At 56.9% G+C, this 22,150-nt stretch overlaps 1 protein-coding gene across 1 annotated transcript in view; it reads left to right on the top strand.

The window, feature by feature from the left end:
- The window catches only part of SHANK3 (SH3 and multiple ankyrin repeat domains 3), a 41,419-nt gene that overhangs the window by 10,142 nt on the left and 9,127 nt on the right, over window positions 1-22,150 (top strand). Inside the window, exons 10-18 of the mRNA XM_075553423.1 lie at window positions 2,509-2,702; window positions 3,342-3,455; window positions 10,555-10,630; window positions 10,832-10,914; window positions 11,201-11,325; window positions 11,585-11,717; window positions 12,787-12,867; window positions 19,588-19,718; window positions 20,122-20,206. Coding sequence (XP_075409538.1) covers window positions 2,509-2,702; window positions 3,342-3,455; window positions 10,555-10,630; window positions 10,832-10,914; window positions 11,201-11,325; window positions 11,585-11,717; window positions 12,787-12,867; window positions 19,588-19,718; window positions 20,122-20,206 — 1,022 coding nt within the window. The remainder of the gene's footprint in view (window positions 1-2,508; window positions 2,703-3,341; window positions 3,456-10,554; window positions 10,631-10,831; window positions 10,915-11,200; window positions 11,326-11,584; window positions 11,718-12,786; window positions 12,868-19,587; window positions 19,719-20,121; window positions 20,207-22,150) is intronic.

Below are 22,150 nucleotides of genomic sequence, written 5' to 3'. Positions count from 1 at the left end.
TGAGCTCAAGATTGGGCCCCAGGCCCCCCATCCCTGGATGGAGAAGCCTAGAATTTGGGATCTAGTTAGGGGTCGGTTACCCCTGCCTGGCTACTTCTCTGGTGAGGGTGTGGCCAGGCCTTTGGTTTAAGAAGGTCACTGCAGTGCTGGCCAGGAGGGCAGGGGCTGGGGCAAGGCTGGACCAGGTATGGGCAGGGACTTAGAGACAGAGCTACCTCTTCAGGAGGGCTTGCCCCGCCCCCCTCACCCACCCCCACCCGACACACTACCGTACCAACCCTTCTTTCCAAGAAGGGTGCTTGTTCTGCACCCCTGAACTCTACTCCCACAGGACTGTTTGCCCCTCCCCCACCCCAAACCCAGAGACACCCCCAGAACTCAGAGCAGGATGCCTGAGTGGGCTCTGGCCCTCTTGGGCTGGGCCACCAGCATCTGGGCTGTTCTGGCAGCCTTGGTCCTGTGATCTTAGACAAATCTCCAGCCATGCTGTGCCCGATGCCTCTCAGGACAGCAGGGTTATCTCCACCCATCATTCCTTCCTGGCATACCTGTGCAGGCTCTCCCAGGCCACTGAGCCCTGTGTCCTCACTCCTGACCCTGAGGTGCCCTTCAAGGACTCTATTCCTGCTCCTTGTGTCCTCCACACCCCAAAGCTAGGTATACAGAAGGTGCGTAGGAGATCGGTAGGGTGGCTGCCTCTCACAGATATGGACCTTCCCACAACTGCGGCATTTATGGTGATGCTGCACCTGATCTGCTGCTAGCTTGGGCAGCTAGCAGACTCCCCAACTGTGCAGATGAGGGCCAAAGCGTGGTAGGGGTAGGCGACTTACCTGCAGTGACAGAGCCAGGAGATACTATGCAGACCCAGGTGGACCTACTTGACCCCCACCCCCCACACACACACAGTAAGCTGAAGTAGGCCTACAAAGCCTCCTGCTCTCTGTCCTCACCCTTGCGCCGCTGTGTCTGCCCAAGGAGGGGGGGACCCTTATTTCCTGACCCTCCCTGAAGGTTCAACTTAGACCGTGGAGTTCCTAAGGTTGAAACTGTGAAATAGTTCGAAGGACAGGCTCTGGAATTTTCTATTTCCCAGCAACCCCAGGGCGGCCTCCCTGGTTCCTCCTGATCCACTTGCTGAGGGTGTTTTCTGTCTTTTCAGCAGGCCTGGCCCTACCAGCTCAGCTGTAGGGCCAGCACAAGTCCTGGGCACCTGAAGTGTGCCCAACGTGGTGGGGGCAGGAACAGCATCCTGGGTGGGGTTCAGGGTAGATGTTGGCTGCTGGGTCCTCAGTGTTAAAACCGTAGGTGGGCAGTGGGCCAGGTAAGGGCACTGTCCTGTGAGTGGTTGAGAGTTTGCAGCCCTTAGGAGGCTGGCCTGGGAAGGAGGAAAATGAAGATCACTTTTGGGCAGAGCACATGACCAGGAGAAGGTGGCATCTGAGCTGCAGGTGCTTCCAGGTGTCCTCCCTCGCCCCCTGTTGGCAGAGGTGCCCAGGAGCAGCTGACCCAGCATCCGGAGAGGAGGGTTCATGGGAACCCTTCAGATGTGTTGGGCAGAGGAAGGACTAGAGATCTGGCCGGAGTACTAGGGAGCCAGGGCAGGTTCCTGAGCAGGGAGGCACTAGAGGGCCAAGACCTTGGGCTTGATGCTGGGTGGGTGGAGTGGTTTGCAAAGGTGGGGAGCACCCATAGGCATGTGTCAGTGGGTCCTGCTGAGTAGCCTGGAGGTGGTACCCAGGGGAGGACACAGGTGGGGGAGGGTGGCTTGGGGGTGGGTCCCCAGGGGTGGACACAGGTGTGTGTGTGGGGGGGGTATTTTGGGGAGGGCAGCCGGGGGGGGGGGTGTGAGTACCCAGTGGAGGACACAGGTGTGGGAAGGGCAACCTAGGGGTGGTATCTAAGGGAGTACACATTGAGGAGGGCAGGATTGAGCTCTCCAGCTACCCCGGCCGCCGCCCCAGCCTTGCGCACCGCAGTTCCCCCAGCACCGGCCCCTTCTTCCTCCTCCCCTCCACCTCTTGGGTCTTGGGCCTGGAAGGGCAGAGCAGTGGGCGGGAGGGCCGAGGGGCCGGGCGGCCCGGACGGAGGGGCCGGGCCTCGCCGCCGCCCGCAGAGGGAGGAGCCCCGGCGGCCGCGGGAGGCGGGGCGCGCGGGCCGAGCGGCATGGAGCGAGCCTGGCGCGCCCGGGAGCGCAGCCCCGCGGCCCCGGAGCCCTGAGCGGGCGGCGGCTCGTGCGCTGGCGGCAGCGGGCCGGGCGCGGCGGCGGAGCGGGGCGCGCGGGGGGCGCGGAGCGGCGCGCGGCCCATGGAGCGGCCCCGGGCCGGGCCCCCGGCGGGCGGGCGGGCGGCGGCGGGCGGCGGCGGGCCCGGGCGGCGGGCGCTGCGGCTGCGGCTGCGGTGAGGCCGGCAGCGGGGCCGGGCCGCGCGCCATGGAGGCCCCGGGCGCCGGCTTCGCGTGCCCGCTGCCCCCGGGCATCGCGTCCGTCACCTACGTGTTCGTTTACAGCCCGAGCGGTCCCGGCGGCCCGGGCCCCGCGCCCAGCCCTGGCCCGGCGTCCCCCGCGCCCCCCGCGCCGCCGCCCCGGGGCCCGAAGCGGAAACTTTACAGTGCCGTCCCCGGCCGCAAGTTCATCGCGGTGAAGGCGCACACCCCGCAGGGCGAGGGCGAGATCCCCCTGCACCGTGGCGAAGCCGTGAAGGGTGAGGGCCGGCGGGGGCGGGGCCGCGCGGCGCCCCCAGGCCAGGGGCCTCGCCCTTCGTGGGGCGCGAGGAGCCCCCCAGGTCATTGCGCAGGGCTGGGCTAGGATGGGCGGCCCCATGGCCCGTGGGTGGTTGTGTGCTGGGACCATGGGGCTGGGGAGGATCCCTGGCCATTTGGAGGAATTCCTGTGCCAACAGGGGTCCCTCTCGTTGTGGGGGTACACCAGAGCCAGTGCTAGGGTCCTGCCTTCCGTGTCCTCTGTGTCCACCGGAGAGGAGGACACAGCAGAGCTATGAGGATGAATGGGTCTCCCTCAGCATGATGCACGGCTCCTGGCAGTGACCAGTGGGGGGTGTGTGTATAACAGTGAGGATGGGGCTCCTCTCAGAGGTGGGTGGAGAGCAGCGTGTGGGGCAGGTGCAGGTCCTTCCCTTCTTGTCCCCCCATCTCCAAGTCTGTCCATCTGTGTCTCTGTCCCCCACATGCTGCCCTGTGCCATTCCCATCTGTTCTCTCCTCTCCCTTGGTCCCCAAGCCTTGCCAGGGAGGGGCCCAGAGGATCTGGGGAGAGAGGGAGGGTGGGCCAGAGACCTTGGGGGCCTGCATGCCCTGACCCCCTGCCCGGCTCTGTCCTTCCAGTGCTCAGCATTGGGGAGGGCGGATTCTGGGAGGGGACCGTGAAGGGCCGCACGGGCTGGTTCCCGGCCGACTGCGTGGAGGAGGTGCAGATGAGGCAGTATGACACGCGCCACGGTGAGTGACCAGCGGAGGGTCCCTACGTCCCCATGGTGGTTGGCCCAGAAGAGACAAGAGACATGTCACACATGCCCTGAAGTGTGTGCATCCCCCATGCACCAATACTTGCACATGTGTAAGGAACACCCGCACCCCACATAGATAGTGAGGGCACACATGACAAGCCTGCAGAACATGGATGAGCCCACACATGTGTAAGGATGCTGCTGAGTGGGCATGCGTTCTGTGGCCTACAGCTGGCCCCCCCGTAGCCCACATGGTCACTAGGTGTTTGGGCAAGTAAAGGAGCCACAGCGAGAAAGGGGCATCTGTCCAAGGTGGACAGATTGAGAGGGCAGAGCAACGAGGCTGGGGCCAGCCAAGAGGAAATGAGGCCAGTGAGGTGCAGAGGGGCTTCAGTGGGAGCCAAGATGAGCAGCAGGTGAGGGATGTACAGGTGATCGGCTCCTCTCAGGTGGGGAAAGGCCTCGACCCAGTTCCAGGGTGCCTGGTTTTTAACAGTGAAGAAGGAAGTTGGTTCTGTTGGATCCTCTGGCCCGAGTGTGCTGTCTGCCTTGGACCCAGCCCTACAGGGGGCTTTGGAGTCTTGCAGGCCTTTGTTGCCCCCATGAGTTGTTGGGATAAGGGGTCCCTGAGTGGTTGTCAAGGCACGGGGCCTATATGGGGCATGTGTGCTTGTGTGTGGTGTGTATCTGTACATGTGAATATGGTATGTATAGAGTGTGTGTGCACATGGCATGTGTCTAAGCATGGCGGGTTATGTCTGGATGTGTGAGTGAGGGTGGTGTGTTGTATCTGACTGTGTGTGCGTGTGAGAGTGTGACATTATGTCTGGATTGTGTGACCAAGGCGCGCTGTGCTAGATGTGTATGAGTATAGATGTGCATGAGTGTGGCATGTAGTGTCTGGATTGCGTGAGTGTGGCATGTGGTGTCTGGATTGTGTGAGTGTGGCATGTGGTGTCTGGATTGTGCAAGGGCAGTTTGTTGTGTCTGGATTGTGTGAGGGCAATTTGTTGTGTCTGGATTGTGTGAGTGAGGGCAGTTTGTGGTGTCTGGATTGTGTGAGGGCAGTTTGTTGTGTCTGGATTGTGTGAGGGTAGTTTGTTATGTCTGGATTGTGTGAGGGCAGTTTGTTGTGTCTGGATTGTGTGAGTGAGGGCCAGTTTGTTGTGTCTGGGTTGTGTGAGTGAGGGCAGTTTGTGGTGTCTGGATTGTGTGAGGGCAGTTTGTTGTGTCTGGATTGTGTTAGGGTAGTTTGTTATGTCTGGATTGTGTGAGGGCAGTTTGTTGTGTCTGGATTGTGTGAGGGTAGTTTGTTGTGTCTGGATTGTGTGAGTGAGGGCAGTTTGTTGTGTCTGGGTTGTGTGAGTGAGGGCAGTTTGTGGTGTCTGGATTGTGTGAGTGAGGGTAGTTTGTTGTGTCTGGATTGTGTGTGTGAGGGCAGTTTGTTGTGTCTGGATTGTGTGAGTGAGGGTAGTTTGTTGTGTCTGGATTGTGTGAGGGCAGTTCGTTGTGTCTGGATTGTGTGAGTGAGGGCACTTTGTTGTGTCTAGATTGTGTGAGTGAGGGTAGTTTGTTGTGTCTGGATTGTGTGAGGGTAGTTTGTTGTGTCTGGATTGTGTGAGTGAGGGCACTTTGTTGTGTCTGGATTGTGTGAGTGAGGGTAGTTTGTTGTGTCTGGATTGTGTGAGCGAGGGCAGTTTGTTGTGTCTGGATTGTGTGAGTGAGGGCAGTTTGTCATGTCTGGATTGTGTGAGGGCAGTTTGTTGTGTCTGGATTGTGTGAGTGAGGGCAGTTTGTTGTGGCTGGATTGTGTGAGTGAGCGGTCCCTTCACTAGAGTTCCGGAGGAGGGGACCTTGCGGTCATGTGACTGAACGTGGACATGTAGTACATGCAGCCAGGTACAAGCAGGGCTGTGCACTTGGAGGGACCCTGTGTGGGCATCAGGGAGCCAGGGAGGGTGTCCATGCAGAGTTGACCTTTGAGCTGAGCCTTGGGGAGGTACTTGGTGGGTGGACTGCAGCCCCAAATATGTGTGTAGGTGTGGGATGGGGTTGGATATGGGGTGCTCTCATGGTGCTGAGTGCCTGGACCTTGCAGGCTTTTTGACAAGAGGTGTCCTGAACCCCCACCCCACCTCCAAGTGGTCCTGTGTGGTGAGCCTGTTATTAGTCCATTTCATGAGGGTCAAAGACAGAGGGGTCAGATCCTAGTCTTGAGGGGCAGGGCCCTGATCTGGCCTCGGTGGAGGCTCTGGGTCATGTATGCATAACTGCCACCTGGGCAGGTGGTGTGATGGAGCTTGTGGGTGCAGGGAGGGGTGCAGGGGCCAGGTCTTGTGGAGGAAGGAGAGGGGGCAGTTGGCCTGAGGGAGTATGGGGAGGGAGGCTGGGGTTAAGATGGAGACTGACAGACAGCAATGAGGGGCCCAGGGCCAGAGGGCAGAGGGTGCAAACTCATTGGCTTGGTGAAGGAGCTGGAGGCCTGGGTGCCCACACCTGGTGGAGCAGCTCTTGGGGTGGGCAGGGGTGTGTTTGGGGGAAGGCCAGGAGCATGGTGCCCTCGTCATCCTCAGCAGAGGTCACTGTGAGCGTCCTGTGACCTGAGCTGGGGCCAAGTTCTGCCAGAAGACAGAGGCCAGCTCAGGGCAGAAACCTGCTTCCAGTAGACCTGAGTCCAAACCCTTTGCTTCCAGGACAGGAGTGGGGCTAGGGAGGTGCAGGAGAGGCAGGCAGGGGGCTAGGGGAGGGAGTTTGTAGACAGGCCACTTGGCAGGGGGAGCTGTGTCTGTGGAGTTGACTGATGGAAAGAGGGAAAGGAGAGGTCACTGGAGGCTGGAAGCAGCTGCCTGCTGGTGGCATGGGACGCCACCCTGTCCTCCCGACCTCCTTCCCTTCCTGGGTGTTTGGCTGCCAGCTGGGTGAGGTCAGGCTGGTGTTTTTGCTTCCGCTTCTGTGTGTCTGGTTAAGTAAATGTGTTATGTAATCCATGCCATGGGTTTGGTCCGTAACATTCACAACCATGAACTTCAAAGCTTGAGAGCCTTTTGCGGGCAGGCAGTGACACAGGCCCTCCCACACTTGGGGTGGCACAGAGGGTAGGAATTGGAGGTCTGATGTCAACCCCAGGACCATGGCTGGTCCCGACAGCTCTGGCTGTGGGCTCTGAGTGTGTGTGGCCACCCTGGTGTGCTGGGAAGAAGACAGAAGTGAGTCCTGGGAGCACACCAAGCTTGGAAGATGGAGGTATCAGGACATGTGGGCCCCACCAGGCTAGGTTCTCACTCCTCGAAAGATACCCTCAGCTCAGGCTTCCTGAGGGTCACAGTTAGATTCCAGAGAAGCCCTCCTCCTGGCATCTGTGCTTCTGGCATTAATAGATGCCTGTAGGATAAGCACTGTACTGCTAACCACAAGGTGTTGGTGGTTCAAATCCACTAGCTGCTCTAGGGAAGAAAGATGGAGTTGTCTGCTCTCATGGAGATTTATAGCCTCAGAGACCTTGAGGGGCAGCTCTGAGCAGATCCTGTAGGATCACTCTGAGTCAGAATCAACTCCATGGAAATGGGCTTAGTTTTAGTGGGTCCACCCATTCATCCACTCATCCACTCTTGTCTCCTACTGTCCTTTGACTCACCCCCAGTTCTGCTCTCCATCTGCTCATTTATCAACCCATGGATAGATCCTTTTGTCCATCCATTTACCTACCCACCTATCTATCTACCCACCCAGTCATCCATCCATCCACCTACCTGTCTCTCCCTTCAGTCATTCATCTACCCATCCATCCATCTTCTGTCCATATACCTACTCTCCCACTAACCTGTCTGTCTATCCATCCATCCACCTACTCATCCACCTGGTCTATCCACCCAACTGCCATCCATCCATCCATCCATCCATCCATCCATCCATCCATCCATCCATCCATCCATCCATCCATCCATCCATCCCCTCCCATTCACGTATGTGTGACCCATCCAGTCATCTATCCACTCATCCATCAATCTGTTCATTCGTCCATTCTTCTATCCATCAACCCACCCACCCACCCATCCATCCATCCACCCACCCACCCACCCATCCATCCGTCCACCCACCCACCCACCCACTAATCTATCATCACCCACCCATCCGTACATCCATCTACCCATTCATCTTCCTTCCATCTATCTATCCATCCACCCAGTCATCCATCCATCCATCTACCCACCTACCTGCCACCTGTTTACCTACCCAGTCATTCATTCACCTATTCATCATCCATCCACTAATACATACATATATACATACATACACTCCCACTCACACTTGTTTACCCATCCAGTCATCCATCTATCCATGTATCAACCATCCACCCACCCATTCATCCATACACCCATCTACCCACCTATCCATCCATCATCTATCCATTCATCCATCTGTCAACCATCAACCACCCATACATACATCCATTCATCCACACATTCATTTATCCTTTGACCCACCCACTTACACATATATTGATCCACTCACCAAACCCAGCCACTTACCTATCTGCCCATCCACCATGGGCTCATGTGCCTTTTCTCCACCCACCCATCTGTTTGCTCATCCATTTGTTCCTCTCATCATCTTGACTGCCTGCAGATCCAGTGCTTGTCACCAGGACCAAAGACAAAATAAGGTGTGGCCTTTCCTCTCGAGGGGCTCACAGTTATTGGGGGGGCAGGTTATCAAACACTGTGCGCCCCACTCAATATAATTTCCTACTGCCCCAGCTCCTTGGGCTCCTCACTGCCCACTGGCAAATGCCTGCCGAGAATCCTCCCCACACTGGCCCTCAGGTGTGTACTAAGGTGTCCTTTACACCTTTGTGCTACCCCCCACATGTGGCCACCAAACTGTATATGGCCCCTGCACCCTTCTCTGTGTGTATTTCTTTATCAGCATTTCCTGTCAGCACCTGGTGCCTTCTGGCTTCACTTATTTCTGGTTAGTTTATTCTCTCTCCCAAATAGCTCATCAACTCCGTGAGGAGAGAGATGTGGGTCTCATGTGTGCTGTATTCCCGGAGCCAAAGCAAACTGCTTGGGCCACAGTTGGAGCTCCGCAATGAGCCACGGGATCTTGAGACTGCTCATCCCCAGATCCGGGAGGGGGCTTCACTCCATTGCTGGGGAAGCAGGAGTGTGGGTTTGGCACTGCAGCTGGTTGAGCTCACAGGCCGGTGGGGACAGAAGATCACCTCGCTGTGACATGTGGTGTCTGAGAGCATATTGGGAGGCATACTGTAGAAGCACTGATGGGCTCCCGCCCCGCTTGGAGCCTGGAGCAAGAATCCTGAGGAGTGAGGGCAAGAAGATCTGTTGTCATGAGGGGCCCAGGGATGGGCATACACATGAGCATTGATTGGTGCCTGTGGGGACACAGTATGACACTTGCATATGACTGTCGGCCATGAACACACAGACACATGCACCCACATGAACATAGGCCTTATACACACAGTGGTCACTCAAACATACAAGACTACACATGAGCTATTACACAACCATGGGATACATGCTCACAAGCATAGCTCTTATACATACAACAGTTATGGACATAAACATGGGCCATGGACACAGGCATGCACACAGAGGTCATGGACATACAGACGTATCCCTTACACAACTGGGTCAGAGACACATGCACATACATGAATCATGGACACACACACATAGTGCGTGCACAACTGAACTACAGACACATGGATCATAGTCACACACACACAGCTCTTGTACAGCTGGGTCATAGATATATACATATGCACATAGATGGGTCATGGATACACACAAACAGTCCTTACACAACTGGACCACAGACATGCCTGCACACAATGTCAGGGACAAACACAGCCCTTAGCTAACTGAGTTGTGGATGGGCACTTGTGAGTACACCTTTTACCCAACTGTGTGACACACACATAAGCACAGCCCTAACACAACTGGGTCATAGACACACACAACTGCTATACACACAACTGAGTCCTGGATCCATATGAGCACAGCCCTTACACAACTGTGAGGCAAATGCATACATGGTCTACATGGATACACATAGACAGCGGGCCATGGGTACTCATAAAGAAACAACCCTTGGGAAAAAAAAAAAGAAACCACCCTTGTACACACAACAGAGTCATGGACACATGCAGCTTTTAAGCACTTGTATCACAGACATACATGAGCCTAGCCATTATACAACTCTGGTTGCAGACACATACATAGCTCTTGCACTCACACAACAACTTACACAACTTTGGAACACTAAAACACATTAACACAGCCCATACACACACAACTGTGGGCCAAGGACACAGGCACACACCAGCATACACAGACACAACCCTCAAACACGCAGCTGAGGCACGGACACAAACATGCACACAGTCCTTACACAGCTATGTCGCAGACAGACACACATGTACATAGCCCTTCTGTCTACATCTGGATCCACACATGCACACATTTGGGCCCTTACATGGATAGCTAGCTGGCACTGGAATGGGCACATGTGCACACACATGAGCCTTTACACAACTGGGTCATGCATTGGCAGTTATACATATGTATACATCTAAACATGACCTGTACACACATAGATGGATTATGGACACACACTCACCCTTTAACACAGCTGGGTCATGAAAATATACATACACAGCTGGGCCAGGGACACACAGACACAACTGGGTCACAGATGGGCACACACATGCAGTCTTTACACAGCTGGGTCATGGACATGCGCACACATGAGCACAACCTTTGCATGACTGAGTCATACATGCATGCATGGGCACAGCCCCTACACAACTAGGTCACATGTATACACATGAGCACAGCCCTCACGCGACTGCGACTAAGGTCAGGGACAGCCATGAGCACACCCAGAGCCCGGGATTCCCACAGGCCCCCTATCTCCCCCAGCCTCCCTGGGCTCCTGGGCCCAGATTTTGGGGCCCCATCTGGACATACATGGATGTGTATGGGCAGACTGGCATTGGTACCATGGGGGCAGTTCAGTCCGGTTGCAGGACGTGACCCTCCATCAGCTCCTGAAACTCCCTTCAGAAACTCGAGAGGACCGGACCAAGCGGCTTTTCCGCCACTACACTGTGGGTTCCTACGACAGCCTCACCTCCCACAGGTACGGCGGTCGGGGCAGGGGGGCACACTGGGGCCTTGGCAGGGCGGGGACATGGCCTTACAGCTACTTGGAGGGCAGCAGCATTGGCTGGCTGCTGCACTGTCAGGGAGGGTGGGTATGGAGGTCAGAGGGGGCGAGGGTTTTGGCCCTGAAAGTCGCAGAAAGGTGTGGCCAGCTTCTTGCTCTCCATAATTCCTCCAGTGATTACGTCATCGAGGACAAGGTGTCTGTGCTGCAGAAACGGGACCACGAAGGCTTCGGCTTTGTGCTCCGTGGGGCCAAAGGTGCTGGGGGAGAGGGGGTAGGGGGGACAGCTTATGGATGGGCTCTCCTGACTTTTGTTCCCACACCTTTTCCTGACTGACCCCCTGAGTGCTCTGCCGAGGTAGTGACTACTGCGGGGAGGAGGGCGGGGGGACCTGGGGAAATGGCACTTCACATGAGCCAGGACTCTGGGGCACTGCACTGGGGAGCCCCCCTGCTGGGCTCTGACCAGCCCCCTGTGCCCCACAATCCTCTGTTTTGCCCTGTTAATTCCCTGTGGGAGGTGACTATGCCGCCCCTTTGCAGCCGAGACCCCCATCGAGGAGTTCACGCCCACGCCTGCCTTCCCTGCGCTGCAGTACCTGGAGTCTGTGGACGTGGAGGGCGTGGCCTGGAGGGCTGGGCTGCGCACGGGGGACTTTCTCATCGAGGTGAAGGCGGGCGCCGTCTGCCCCAGCCGGACCAGGACCCGGACCTGGCCCTGACCCCAGGCCTGGCCCTGCCCCTGCCCCTGGCTCCCCCACCTGGTCCTAACCTCAGCCTCTGGTTCCACTGGCCCAGCCCTGACCTTGACCCCGGCCCTGACCCTAACCCTAACCCTCACTTGCATCCCCCCCGCAACCCCAGCCACCTGACCCTGTTCTGAAATCCATCCTGGAGCAGCTGAACAGCCCTGTCACGTGTTCTCAGGTCAACGGTGTGAACGTGGTGAAGGTGGGCCACAAGCAGGTGGTGGCCCTGATCCGCCAGGGAGGGAACCGCCTTGTCATGAAGGTTGTGTCGGTCACCAGGAAGCCTGAGGAGGATGGGGCTCGGCGCCGAGGTGAGGCTCCCCACTCTGAACCCCACCTGGCTTCTGTGTCCCAGCCCTGGGCCCCGATTAGGTTGGAGGGTGCTGGAAGGGAGTCAGGCTCCCTCACCCTGAACCTCACCTGACTGCCTGCTGGCATCTGAGCTCTGGGTCCTGAGGGCAGCTCAGGCTCCCCCACTCTGATTCCTGACTGCTGGTCCTCAGCACCAAGGTGAGGCTTCCCCACCCATGTCCCTCAAGGCAGGAGTCCTGGGACTTGGGCTGCTGCCCCAACCCCATCCTCTATGGTAGACTGGTGACTCCTGATCTTTGACCCCTGAACTAGGTCACCCCTCCTCAGGTCCCCTTGACTTCTTGGGGCCCTTGCCTGCCTCTCCCGATCCCCCAGCCCCTGGTGTGGTGGCCGCCCTCCTTCCGACACCGGCAGCAGCTGCCTGGAGGCCGGGGTTGCCATAGCAACCGTGAGGTTGACGCTGCACTGCCGCCTTATTGTCGGAGGGAAGGGGGAGGCGGCACCTGAAGGGGGAGGAGAAGCCTCTTGTCACTGCTGCTGCTGCCGCCGCCACCACCACCACTGCCGCCGCCGCCGCCGCCACAGCCGCAGCCAGGACCCAAGAGGTGCTGCTGGCCGGCCCAGCCCAGGACCCCAGCTCTGGCTGGCCACCCTGTGTCTTCGGGGAGCAGGGGTGGGGGGGGGCACCTGGACCTAGGGCTGCCCAGGGACAGGCAGTGCAGGGCCTGTGAAGAGCCCCTCCCCAGCCCCCACTCCATGGCCACCTAGTGCCCCCTGGTCCAGCCCAGGGAGCCGGCAAGGCAGGTGCCGTGGCCATAGCCAGGCGCAGTCACCCCCACTGGGACCCTCAATTGCCCTCCCGGGGCCCTGGCCCTGGGGCCCTGAGCGCCTGAGACATGAAGAAGTTTGCGTCCAGCCGCAGTCTCAACAAGATCCTCGCTCAGTGCGACTCCTCCTCGCGGGAGTACGAGGAGGTCCAGGCGGTGGAGCGCAAGTGGCACCTGCACCTGGCCACGCCTCGCCGCCTGCTGCTGGACAGGAGGCCCAAAGCCTCCCTCTTCTTTGCAGCCCCGCCTCCCCCCAAGAGGGCCCCCAGCACCACACTGACCCTGCGCTCCAAGTCCATGACGGCCGAGCTGGAGGAGCTCGGTGAGTGGCTGGTGGGGCGGTGGCGGGCGGAGACGAAGGGATGGGCAAGGACCAACAGATGGACGTATGAATAGGTCAGAGGGCAAATGCATGACCCGCTGCCATGGTGGGCACTTGGCTGTTGGTGGGCTGGAGCTCAGGGACCAGGCAGTACTGGCGTAGGATTGGGATGACCTGGACAGGTGTGTTTTGGGACCAGGGCCTGGGCCCCTAGGTTTTTTCCCCATATGTGTGCATGTGCACATACATAGGAGTGCATGTGTATGCTTGTGCCCGTGCACGCCCCTGCATGTGTTCATAGCTGCGTGTTTATAGATGCATGTATAAGTCTACATGCGTGTATGATGCATATGTGAACCCACAAATGTGGGCATGCTTATGTGCATGTGTAGATAATATGTGTTTGTGCCTCTTTGTGTTCATATGTGTGTAGTTGCATGAGTCTACATGTGTGTGTGGTGTGTATGTGTCCCTACATGTGTGGGCAAGTTTATGTACCTGTGCGGGCAGTGTGTGCTTGTGTGTGCAGTCCACATACTTGTGTGTGTCTGTGTGCACATGCATTGCCTGCTCTGCTCTGATTTACTCCTGCAGCTCACTTGGTTGAGGGAAGGAAGCCCAGGGGAGGAAAGGGTGGGAGCCCCCAGCTCTATCTGGTGCTCTCTGGGTGACCACTGCATTTGGTTTCACCCCTCCTTCTACTCATCAGTCAGGGAGGCAATGGCACTGTTCTCATAGGGCTGTCGAGAGACCATAGTGTCGTGATGAGAAAACTCTGACTGCCCCCTGGGGGATGAAGAAGAGGGTGTCAGGCTCTTGATGAGACCGCCTCATGGGTTTGCCCTGACGGGTGACCACCAACAGTATCATTTTGGACATGCCGTCATATATGTGACTGTGGACACCCTGATCACAGACATATCCTGACATAGGAGGGGCTTCAACACATTTGTGGGAAACTTACATTATCTTTTAATTCTGTTTTTCTGTGCTCTTTTGAAAGCCTCTGTTGTGTGACTGTTGACTGCCTCATAGTGAGCATGTCCTGACATATGTGACTTTCCATAACATTGCTGCCTTCTATAGTGTGAGCCACAGACTCAGCTCTGCCTAGAGCCATTGAAGGAACCCCGACCCCCACAGCCATCCCTGATTTTGCACGAGAATTGATCCCTGGCCTGGCCCAGGCTGAGCACCGCACCTCCTCAGCCCAAACAGATGTTTTTGGTTGAATGCAGAGAATACCACCGGAGAGAGCTGGCCTGGCAGAGTTGCGAGTTCACTTAAAGTCCAGGGAGAATAAAACAAGCTAAATGCACCCACAGAGCCGACTCATGAACGAAAGTGCAGCTCCAGACCAGGGAAGCAGGTGCTTCCACAGTCCTCAAGACCTTTGAACTAGATGCAGACCCTAAGGGAGAGGGTTGGGATCTGATGCCTCCATGAACTTAGGAAATAAGACCCTGAGCCCATAGGAAGTGAGGAAGCTCAAACCAAGCCCAAGAACTGGGATGAGCATCAAGAGACACGCAATTCACAGAAGAAGGTAAAATAAAGAGTAAACTTAGGAAAATATGAATGAAACAATAAGATGTCTAAATTATTGGGATTTAGAAAAATTACAACTCATAATTTAAGAACAGAGAGGTAACAACCCCCCCAACCCCCAAAGGGAAAAAAAAAGTACAAGCAGGTTTTCGAAGGGCCCTAGAGGCACTTTGATTGGAATGGAGACTACGGGCACTGAGGGTGGGACAGACAGTAAAGGCAGCTGCTAGGCTGAGAATATCTGAACCTGGAAGAATAAAAAAAAATTTCAAGCCTCAAATTGCAATTTTGAAAGATCCTATAGGAAAAAATATCGAATGATTCAGGAAGCATCAAGAGCAAATGGAAAGAATGCACAGAGTCCTTGTCCCAGAAAGAACTAGTCAGCACTCCACCATGTCAGGAGGTGGCATGTGAGCAAGAACCAGTGGTGCTGAAGAAAGATGTTCAAACTGCACTGAATGCATCAGCCAAAAACAACCATCCAAGAATTGACAGTTGGAATTCAATGCTCAAAGCGGTTTGAACTGCTGTTTTGGATCACAGCCCAATTTATAAACACCCTGCCACCAAAGTTTCTCCCTGTTTGAGCAGGAGAATAAAAACAAATCCACTTCTGGATCTATGATAGTTACACTGAAGACCACCAAGAACAATCTGTAAAATCTCCCAGAGAGGAAAGCAAGATGATGCGTAAAAGAATGTGTAATGGTCACTGACAGCTGACGTCTCTTCAGCAATAATAGATTGCAGAAAACGGTAGAACTATACATCCCCAATCTTCTGGCAAAATAGCTTGAAAATAAATTTCTTTCTCGAATTCTGTAGCTATTTAAACTATAGCTGTAGATTTACATAGCTACACATTCAAGAATGAGACAGAGAAGCTATCCTGGCCCAGGTCTGAGGGGGACCAGGGCCAGTTTCAGGGACCTGACTTGTTACATTGAAGGAAGATCCAAAAAGATCAAGAAACCAGACACAAGCAGACAGTTGGGTTTGACTGGACACCACACCAAGGCCCTGATGGGCAGGATCCCTGGACTGTCCTGCACAGACGGTCACATAGACTCATTCAGTTGCATGTGCAGGAGACACTCTCCTACTTCTGCACAGAGAGACTTGAGGAGCCCGATATCCAAGGCCCTGGGACTAGGGATTCTGCCTCTTGGAGTGGAAGAGCTGTTTCAGTCTGAAGAGTTGAGAGCAGGGTGCAGAAGCGGCTCCTCCTTCCCACGTCTCCCCTCCTCGGGCTCCTACCCCTTCTTCTACCACTGGCCCCACAGCATGGCTGCTCTTGGGCACTCCCTAGACTTGTCTTTCTGTGGCTTCAGGTCAGCGTCATTGTCACCAGCTTTTCTGAGCTTCTGTCCACCCATTGCCCTGTTCAGGGAACTTCTTGAGCAGCCAGCCCCATAAGCCAACCTTCTCACCAGTTCCTCTGGAAACATCTTGTGCAGGGATGAGCAGGCCAGCCCTGAGGTCTCCTTGGGTACTAGAGGGTCAACCTACAGTCCAGCCGTTGTGCTTGTAAAGATGATTCAGCCTTGTGACTCGGTCGAGCTGAGGACATGTCTAGGACCCCACTATCTCCTGCGGGAGGAGGCTGGACACCTGGAAAGATAGAAGTGTGAGGCAGGGGAGCAGATGGCAAGGGTGGCACATCTCAGAGGGCCATGTGCTGCTCAGATGATGTCAGGGGAACACTGGGCGGGGATGTGAGCAGAAGCTGAACAGGAACTTTTGGGCTGGGGCGGAGAGGAAAGGGTGGGTGGGGAGCCTCCTCCTAGGATGGGCAGCAGGTGTCTGCTGCTGAGGGCTCCCCTGACCCCCATGTGCCCATCTGTTGGCCTTGTGCCAAGGACATTGTGGGCCCACAGGGCTTGGTATGTGCCCATGCCGGGGATGGCCCCTCCTGCTTGCCCAGGTTCACTGAACTCCTGACTCTTCTGTGTGTCACTTCTTGGGCCCCTTTCCTTTTGTGATGAGAAAGGAAAAGAGCCCATTGGAGGGGGGCATCACACCAACCATGGAGTCTCGTGATCTGCTTCAGTTGGGGAATCCTTGGCCCCCTTGGTGCAGGTCCCTGCACAGACTCTGGTGGTCACCCTGGGCACCTGGCTTTTGTAGAGGTTCCCCTTTTCTGAACAGACATTTAAACTAAACTGGAAATGATCTAACTGTGAAGAAATTCTCTATGTGTGTGTGCATATGCATGTGTGGACATACATGTGCGACTGCATGCATTGTACATGCAAGACATGTATGCATTACATGAGTGTGTGTATGTGCACACACATGTGCTGTGTGGGCTGCTCCTCTGAGTTTTGAGCTGTGACTGGGTTGGTATCGTGGAAGCACTGCCCTTTGAAGTTTGATCTGGGAAGAGGTCAGGACACTGGGCTTGGGAGTGATGGAAGTGTGGGCTTGGAGATGGGGCCCGGGGCGGGGGGAGGGGATAAAACTGCCTCTTACCCCCTTTGCTCTGTTTCTTAATTCCAAGCCTCAATTCGGAGAAGGAAAGGGGGTGAGTCATCTGCTGTGGGGCCTCACGGTCCCAGAGCCCAGCTGTTTCTGACCCCATCTTCTGGTGTGCTGGGGACAAGAGATTCAGGCCCTAGAGGCCCAGGCTGTACTCTCCTGCTGGCCGCCTTCTGGAAAAAAATGGTGGGGTCGTGGTGGAAGGCCGCTTGCAAGCACTGGGTGGAAGGCTGGGGTACCTGTGCTGGGCTACGGGATGGGCAGGTTACCAGGGGTCCACCAGCTCACCACAGCTAAGGGCCTTGGGTCACAGAGCTGAGCTAGGTGGCAAAGGAACTTCCTGGCCTTCAGAAGCTCAGACAGGGGTGCAGAAGTGTTTGTCCCAATGAGGAAACGCTAGCAGACAGGGGTGTGGTGGGCTTCAGACCCATTCTCACCTCACAAACAAGCAGAATCATGATCAGTTTCAACAGCCTAGGCTGGTCTCCATGGGTTGGAGGTCAGGCAGCCTCCTCTGGCATCTTGACGGTCCCGACACCAGCTGTTCCTCCTACGGCACTCTGCTTCTCTGCTGGACTGGATCATTCATTCATTCATTGCCATGACCACATGGAACTTACCCACAATACTCACAGTGGTGGGGTTTATTAGGGAAATAGCAGGTTACAGTTCAGGATCAGGAATGATCAGGATACAGTTCGCTGGTCAGGACAGCTTCTTGGCCATACCCATTGGCAGGCTGCTTGACTCTTGGCCCCCTAGGCCTCTTGAACCTCTGCCTCTGCCTAGGCAGGTGCTACAGAGCTCTCCATCCCCTTGGAATCCTACCCAGAGAGGGAGGAACCCTGGTGGCAGAGTGATTACAAAGTGGGCTGCGATCCCAAACCTCAGCAGATCAAACCACCGGTTGCTCCACTATACCCCATCTCCAGCCAGTCATCCAACTGCCAGGGTGCTTCTCATCACAGGGACCCAGGGTGCAAAGGACACGTCCCACCCTCATATCTTCTTCTTGGTGGTAATGAGGTACACCCTTTTGCCTCAGAGACAACTCATTTTATGCCTTGCTGGATGTCAATACTGACCAATGCCCTCCTTAGGGTTACATATACCTTATTTACATGGTCCCATGCCCACAAGGCTGCCGTGTACCTTATTTTCATTATTAGTAAGCTATCCAATCTCCTTGGTGGGCTGCAAGCAGCTTATGTGCATAACCCCACCCACTGATGGGACTAGAAGCACAGTTGAGTAAAACACCCATTCCACGCCAAGGGCACGCGATGGGCAGCATCCGCTCACCCCACGGCTGTGGTCTCTGGGGACTCCCTTTTTCTGGCTTAGGCGGCGGTTCTCAACCTGTGGGTTGCGACCCCTTTGGGGATCAAGCGACGCTTTCACAGGGATCACCCAATTCATAACAGTCACAAAATTACAGTTATGAAGTAGCAACAGGAATAATTTTATGATTGGGTCACCACAACATGAGGAACTGTATTAAAGGGTCGTGGCATTAGGAAGGTTGAGAACCACTGGGCTAGGACCTCACAATCCATGCAGGTGAGACTCACCAGGTTTGATCTGGAGTGGGTGCAGGGCTTGACCTCTGCTGACCCCTCTGGTCACAGGACTCTGGTGCACAGGAGCCAGGAGGGTGGCAGATGGGGCCAAAAGTGGCTTAGGTCTCTGGCACCTACTGACCTGGGTCCTGGGACAGCCTGGGCCCCTGTGTCAGTTCGACCTGCTGCTTTCCCTACCTTGGGGTGGGTGTGGCCACTCAACCTTCTAGTCCCCTCACTCTGGGCACTCAGCACAGCTCCCTCCATCTGGGGTGGCCAGGTCCCTGTCTGCTCTCACCCTCTGAAGCCCCCGGTGTCTGGGCATGGGGACACTAGGGTTGCTGTGTGTGCATTGCTTGGGTCCCTGTGCTGGGCTCTGGGCTCTGTGCAGTGCACATCCCCTCCATAGCCGTAGCCACGTCCCTCTTGTGCTCTGCTGTCAGAGGGCACCAGGACACTGGGGTGCTTGGGTCGGTCAGGGGCTAGCAAAGCCAGGCTGGACTTTGTTAAGGCCGCTCAGTGAGCGAGGACTGAGTGGTACAGCTCATGACCCTGAGTTGGGGCTGGGAGGAGAGACTAGAGAGTCCGAACAGCCCCACACTGTGACTAGCCTTGACCCCTTGGTGTTGGCACAGCCCTGTGGAGTCTTGGATGGGGGTGACTTGGTGCTGGTGGGACCAGGGGATGAGGGTCAGTACTGATGCCATCGGATGCTGCCAAACACCGAGTACTGATCCACAGGCAGAGCCACCTGATTGGACAGAGTAGGGCTCCTGGGGTTGTGAATCTGAGGCCCGAGCCAGGGACAGAGGCAGGCTCTCTGTCAGGGACATGGGCAAGGGGCCCTGGGGTCCATGCCGGGGACAGGGGCATGGGACTCCAGGGTCCATGCTGGCGAGACAGGAAAGAGGCCCTGAGGCCATGCTGGAGACACAGGCAGGGGACCTCAGGATCCACTCTGGGGATGCAAGCAGGAGGCCCTGAAGTCTGTGCTGGGGGCAGCAGGGTCTGTGAGCAGGCAACCCCCAGGTCCTTTTTGGGGATGGGGTCACGGAACCTTGAGGTCTGTGTTGGGAATGTGGGCAGGGGCCCCTGAGACCTGGGCTGACAGAGTGCCCGTTTGGCCATGCAGAGAAGCTGGACGAGATCCTGGCTGCGGCCGCAGAACCGACCCTGAGGCCTGACATCGCGGACGCCGACTCACGAGCAGCCACCGTCAAGCAACGGCCCACCAGCCGCAGGATCACGCCGGCCGAGATCAGTGTGAGTGGGCATGGTGGAGAGTTGCTGGGGGGCATAAGGTGGTCCCTCCCAACCCCCCGAGATCCAACCCCACAGGGGACCCCTGAACTCTGAGACTTTGTACAACATATACTGTGGCTGCGTGTCCCCTGGGATCTAGCATAACGACTCTGCAAATACCCAAGCAGCACCTGTGGGAGATGGGAACCCTGGGCTCAGGAACTGGGGTCCTGCTGAGGCCAGCCCGTTGACCCACCTCTGGAGGGGAAGGATCTGCAGCCTCCTCCTGCCCTGGGCACCACAGTGCAGCCAGCTGCACTGATTCCTGGGTTCAGGGTAGCATCTGAGCTCTGCTTCCGAGGAAGGGTGGGTAGGGCTGAGAGAACAGAGGCCCCAGAACCTGCCTGTCACCCTGACCCCACAGTCCTTGTTTGAGCGTCAGGGCCTACCCGGCCCAGAGAAGCTGCCCGGCTCGCTGCGGAAGGGGCTGCCTCGGACCAAGTCTGTAGGTACGGCCAGGCTGGAGGTGGGGCTGGGGTTGGGGCCAGCATGGGTTATGGAATCTGGGTGGGGTCTAGGGCTTGGTGACATCTGCTCTCGGGCTCTCCCTCCCTTGTCACCTGGCCTCCCTCTAGCGGGATGATCAATTTCCACCCAGCCCCTCCTCCCTGCGCACCCACCCAGGGACCTAGTGGGGCTGTGGGACTTTGGGACATCTATGGGTTCAGTGGCTGGAAGACATCTTGTAGCACCCCTGACCCCTCCTGTGGACCCCTCCACGGCTTCCCCCCCCCAGGACCCTGCGGCCCTTTCCATCTGTGTCTCGTTTGCTGACTGCTCCCTGCTCAGTAAAGTGCACGCTAAGTCTCTGATCCTAAAAATACTTTTTGCTGGAACGTGCCTCCCCCTCGAGCATTGCTTCCTTTCCTCTGCTCTTCCAGCAGACACTTCTCAAAAACAGCCCCATCCCCCCCTTGGCCCCGCTGCTGCTGTCCACACCCACACCAGTTTCTCTGCCGGCCTCTGAACCCTGGTCTTGCCCTGGCTCTTGGCTCCTTTCCTCCCAAGGGCTCTGCTCAGCTTGGCCCTGAATGCTGGTTTGTTCCCAACCTCTTCTCACTTACCACCCACCCTGACCTGCTCCCTCACCCCACCCCCACTCTCACCCCCCTGCGGCACGCACTGCCTGCTGATGCCCAGGTAAGTACTGTGAGTACCTCTGTTTTACAGATGAGAAAACTGAGGCAGAGGGGTATCACGGCCCACCCAATGCCCAAAGCAGCCCTTCCCAACTTCTTTTCTTTCTGGGACCGGATAAACACCCAGCTCCCACCTGCACTGGGGGTGGGAGCTATCTGAGAAGCTCCCAGGACACCGCTCCCACACAGGTGGTACCAGGAGTACAGCTTGTTGGTCCCCTCAGGAGAGGTCCAGTGCTGTGGGGCCGAGAGCCCTGGCCACCTAGGGGTGCAGGACTGGGGCCCTGGGCCTGCCTGCATGGGGCAAGTGGGGCCTCCAGAGAGGATGGAGGTGTAAAAGAGGCCCCGAGCCTGGGGGTCCTTGGAGCTACACCATCATTTCTATCCATCCTGTCCTTGTCCAAGGTAGCGCCTGGACCATGGCCTCTCACTACCCATCTGCAAACATTCCCCACTCTTTGAGTCCTTGCGCACTACCCCCCACCCAGGAGGTCCAGTTGTCAGTCTCTTCAGGACGTGTGTCCACCGGGCTCAGGAAGTACAGGCTGTGAGATGAGGGGCAGCAGGCACAAGCTTGGGCCAGTGAGTCTAGGAGGGCAGGCCTGCCTGAAGCTCTCATCCCCCCATTCTCCCCATGAAGGGTGGGGCTTCCAGCAGTGAGGGCTCTGCAGAGTCCCCTGAGATGAGTGTAGGGGTGGGGTGACTTGGTTATCCTTTGTCGTCTAAGGCTTAGGGCCCAGGCTTGAGGTCACACCGTCAAGAGCCGGTCAGGGTGCCCAGGTGCCACCTTCACCCACCCATCGTCCTACTGTCCAGCCTTTCCTGCACCCCAGCTACTGGGCAGCAGTAGTGGAGGGCTTCGTCTCAGCCTTTGGGGAGGGAGGGGGTTAGGCTTCAAGTGAAGAAGGAGGGGAGCTGACTCCTGGCCCTCACTGTGTCCGCCCTCCCCCCAGTGTTTATGCTCAACTGTCCACTGACACTCTGGCTGCCCCCCCCTTTGGGAGTCCCACCCCAACCTACCACTAGGGTTTCCCCATTGCCTCCAGTTCCCCCAGCCTTCTCAGCCTGTGGCAGAACCTGCAATTTTGCCTCCTCCCTCGAGGGCCCCGCTCTGCCAGGATCTGAGATCCTTTCTGGGTCATCTCCGCAGCGGGACCTCTTCGTGGGGCCTTGGCCCTGGGCCTGAGGCTCAGAGCCCGGCACCCCTGCCTAGCTCCACCTCCCGACCGGCCTCACGCCCCTGGGCGCCTCTGT

This window comes from Tenrec ecaudatus, chromosome 6 (assembly GCF_050624435.1).
Source record: "Tenrec ecaudatus isolate mTenEca1 chromosome 6, mTenEca1.hap1, whole genome shotgun sequence".
NCBI lineage: Eukaryota > Metazoa > Chordata > Mammalia > Afrosoricida > Tenrecidae > Tenrec > Tenrec ecaudatus.
This window is presented reverse-complemented; position numbering and strand designations above follow the sequence as displayed.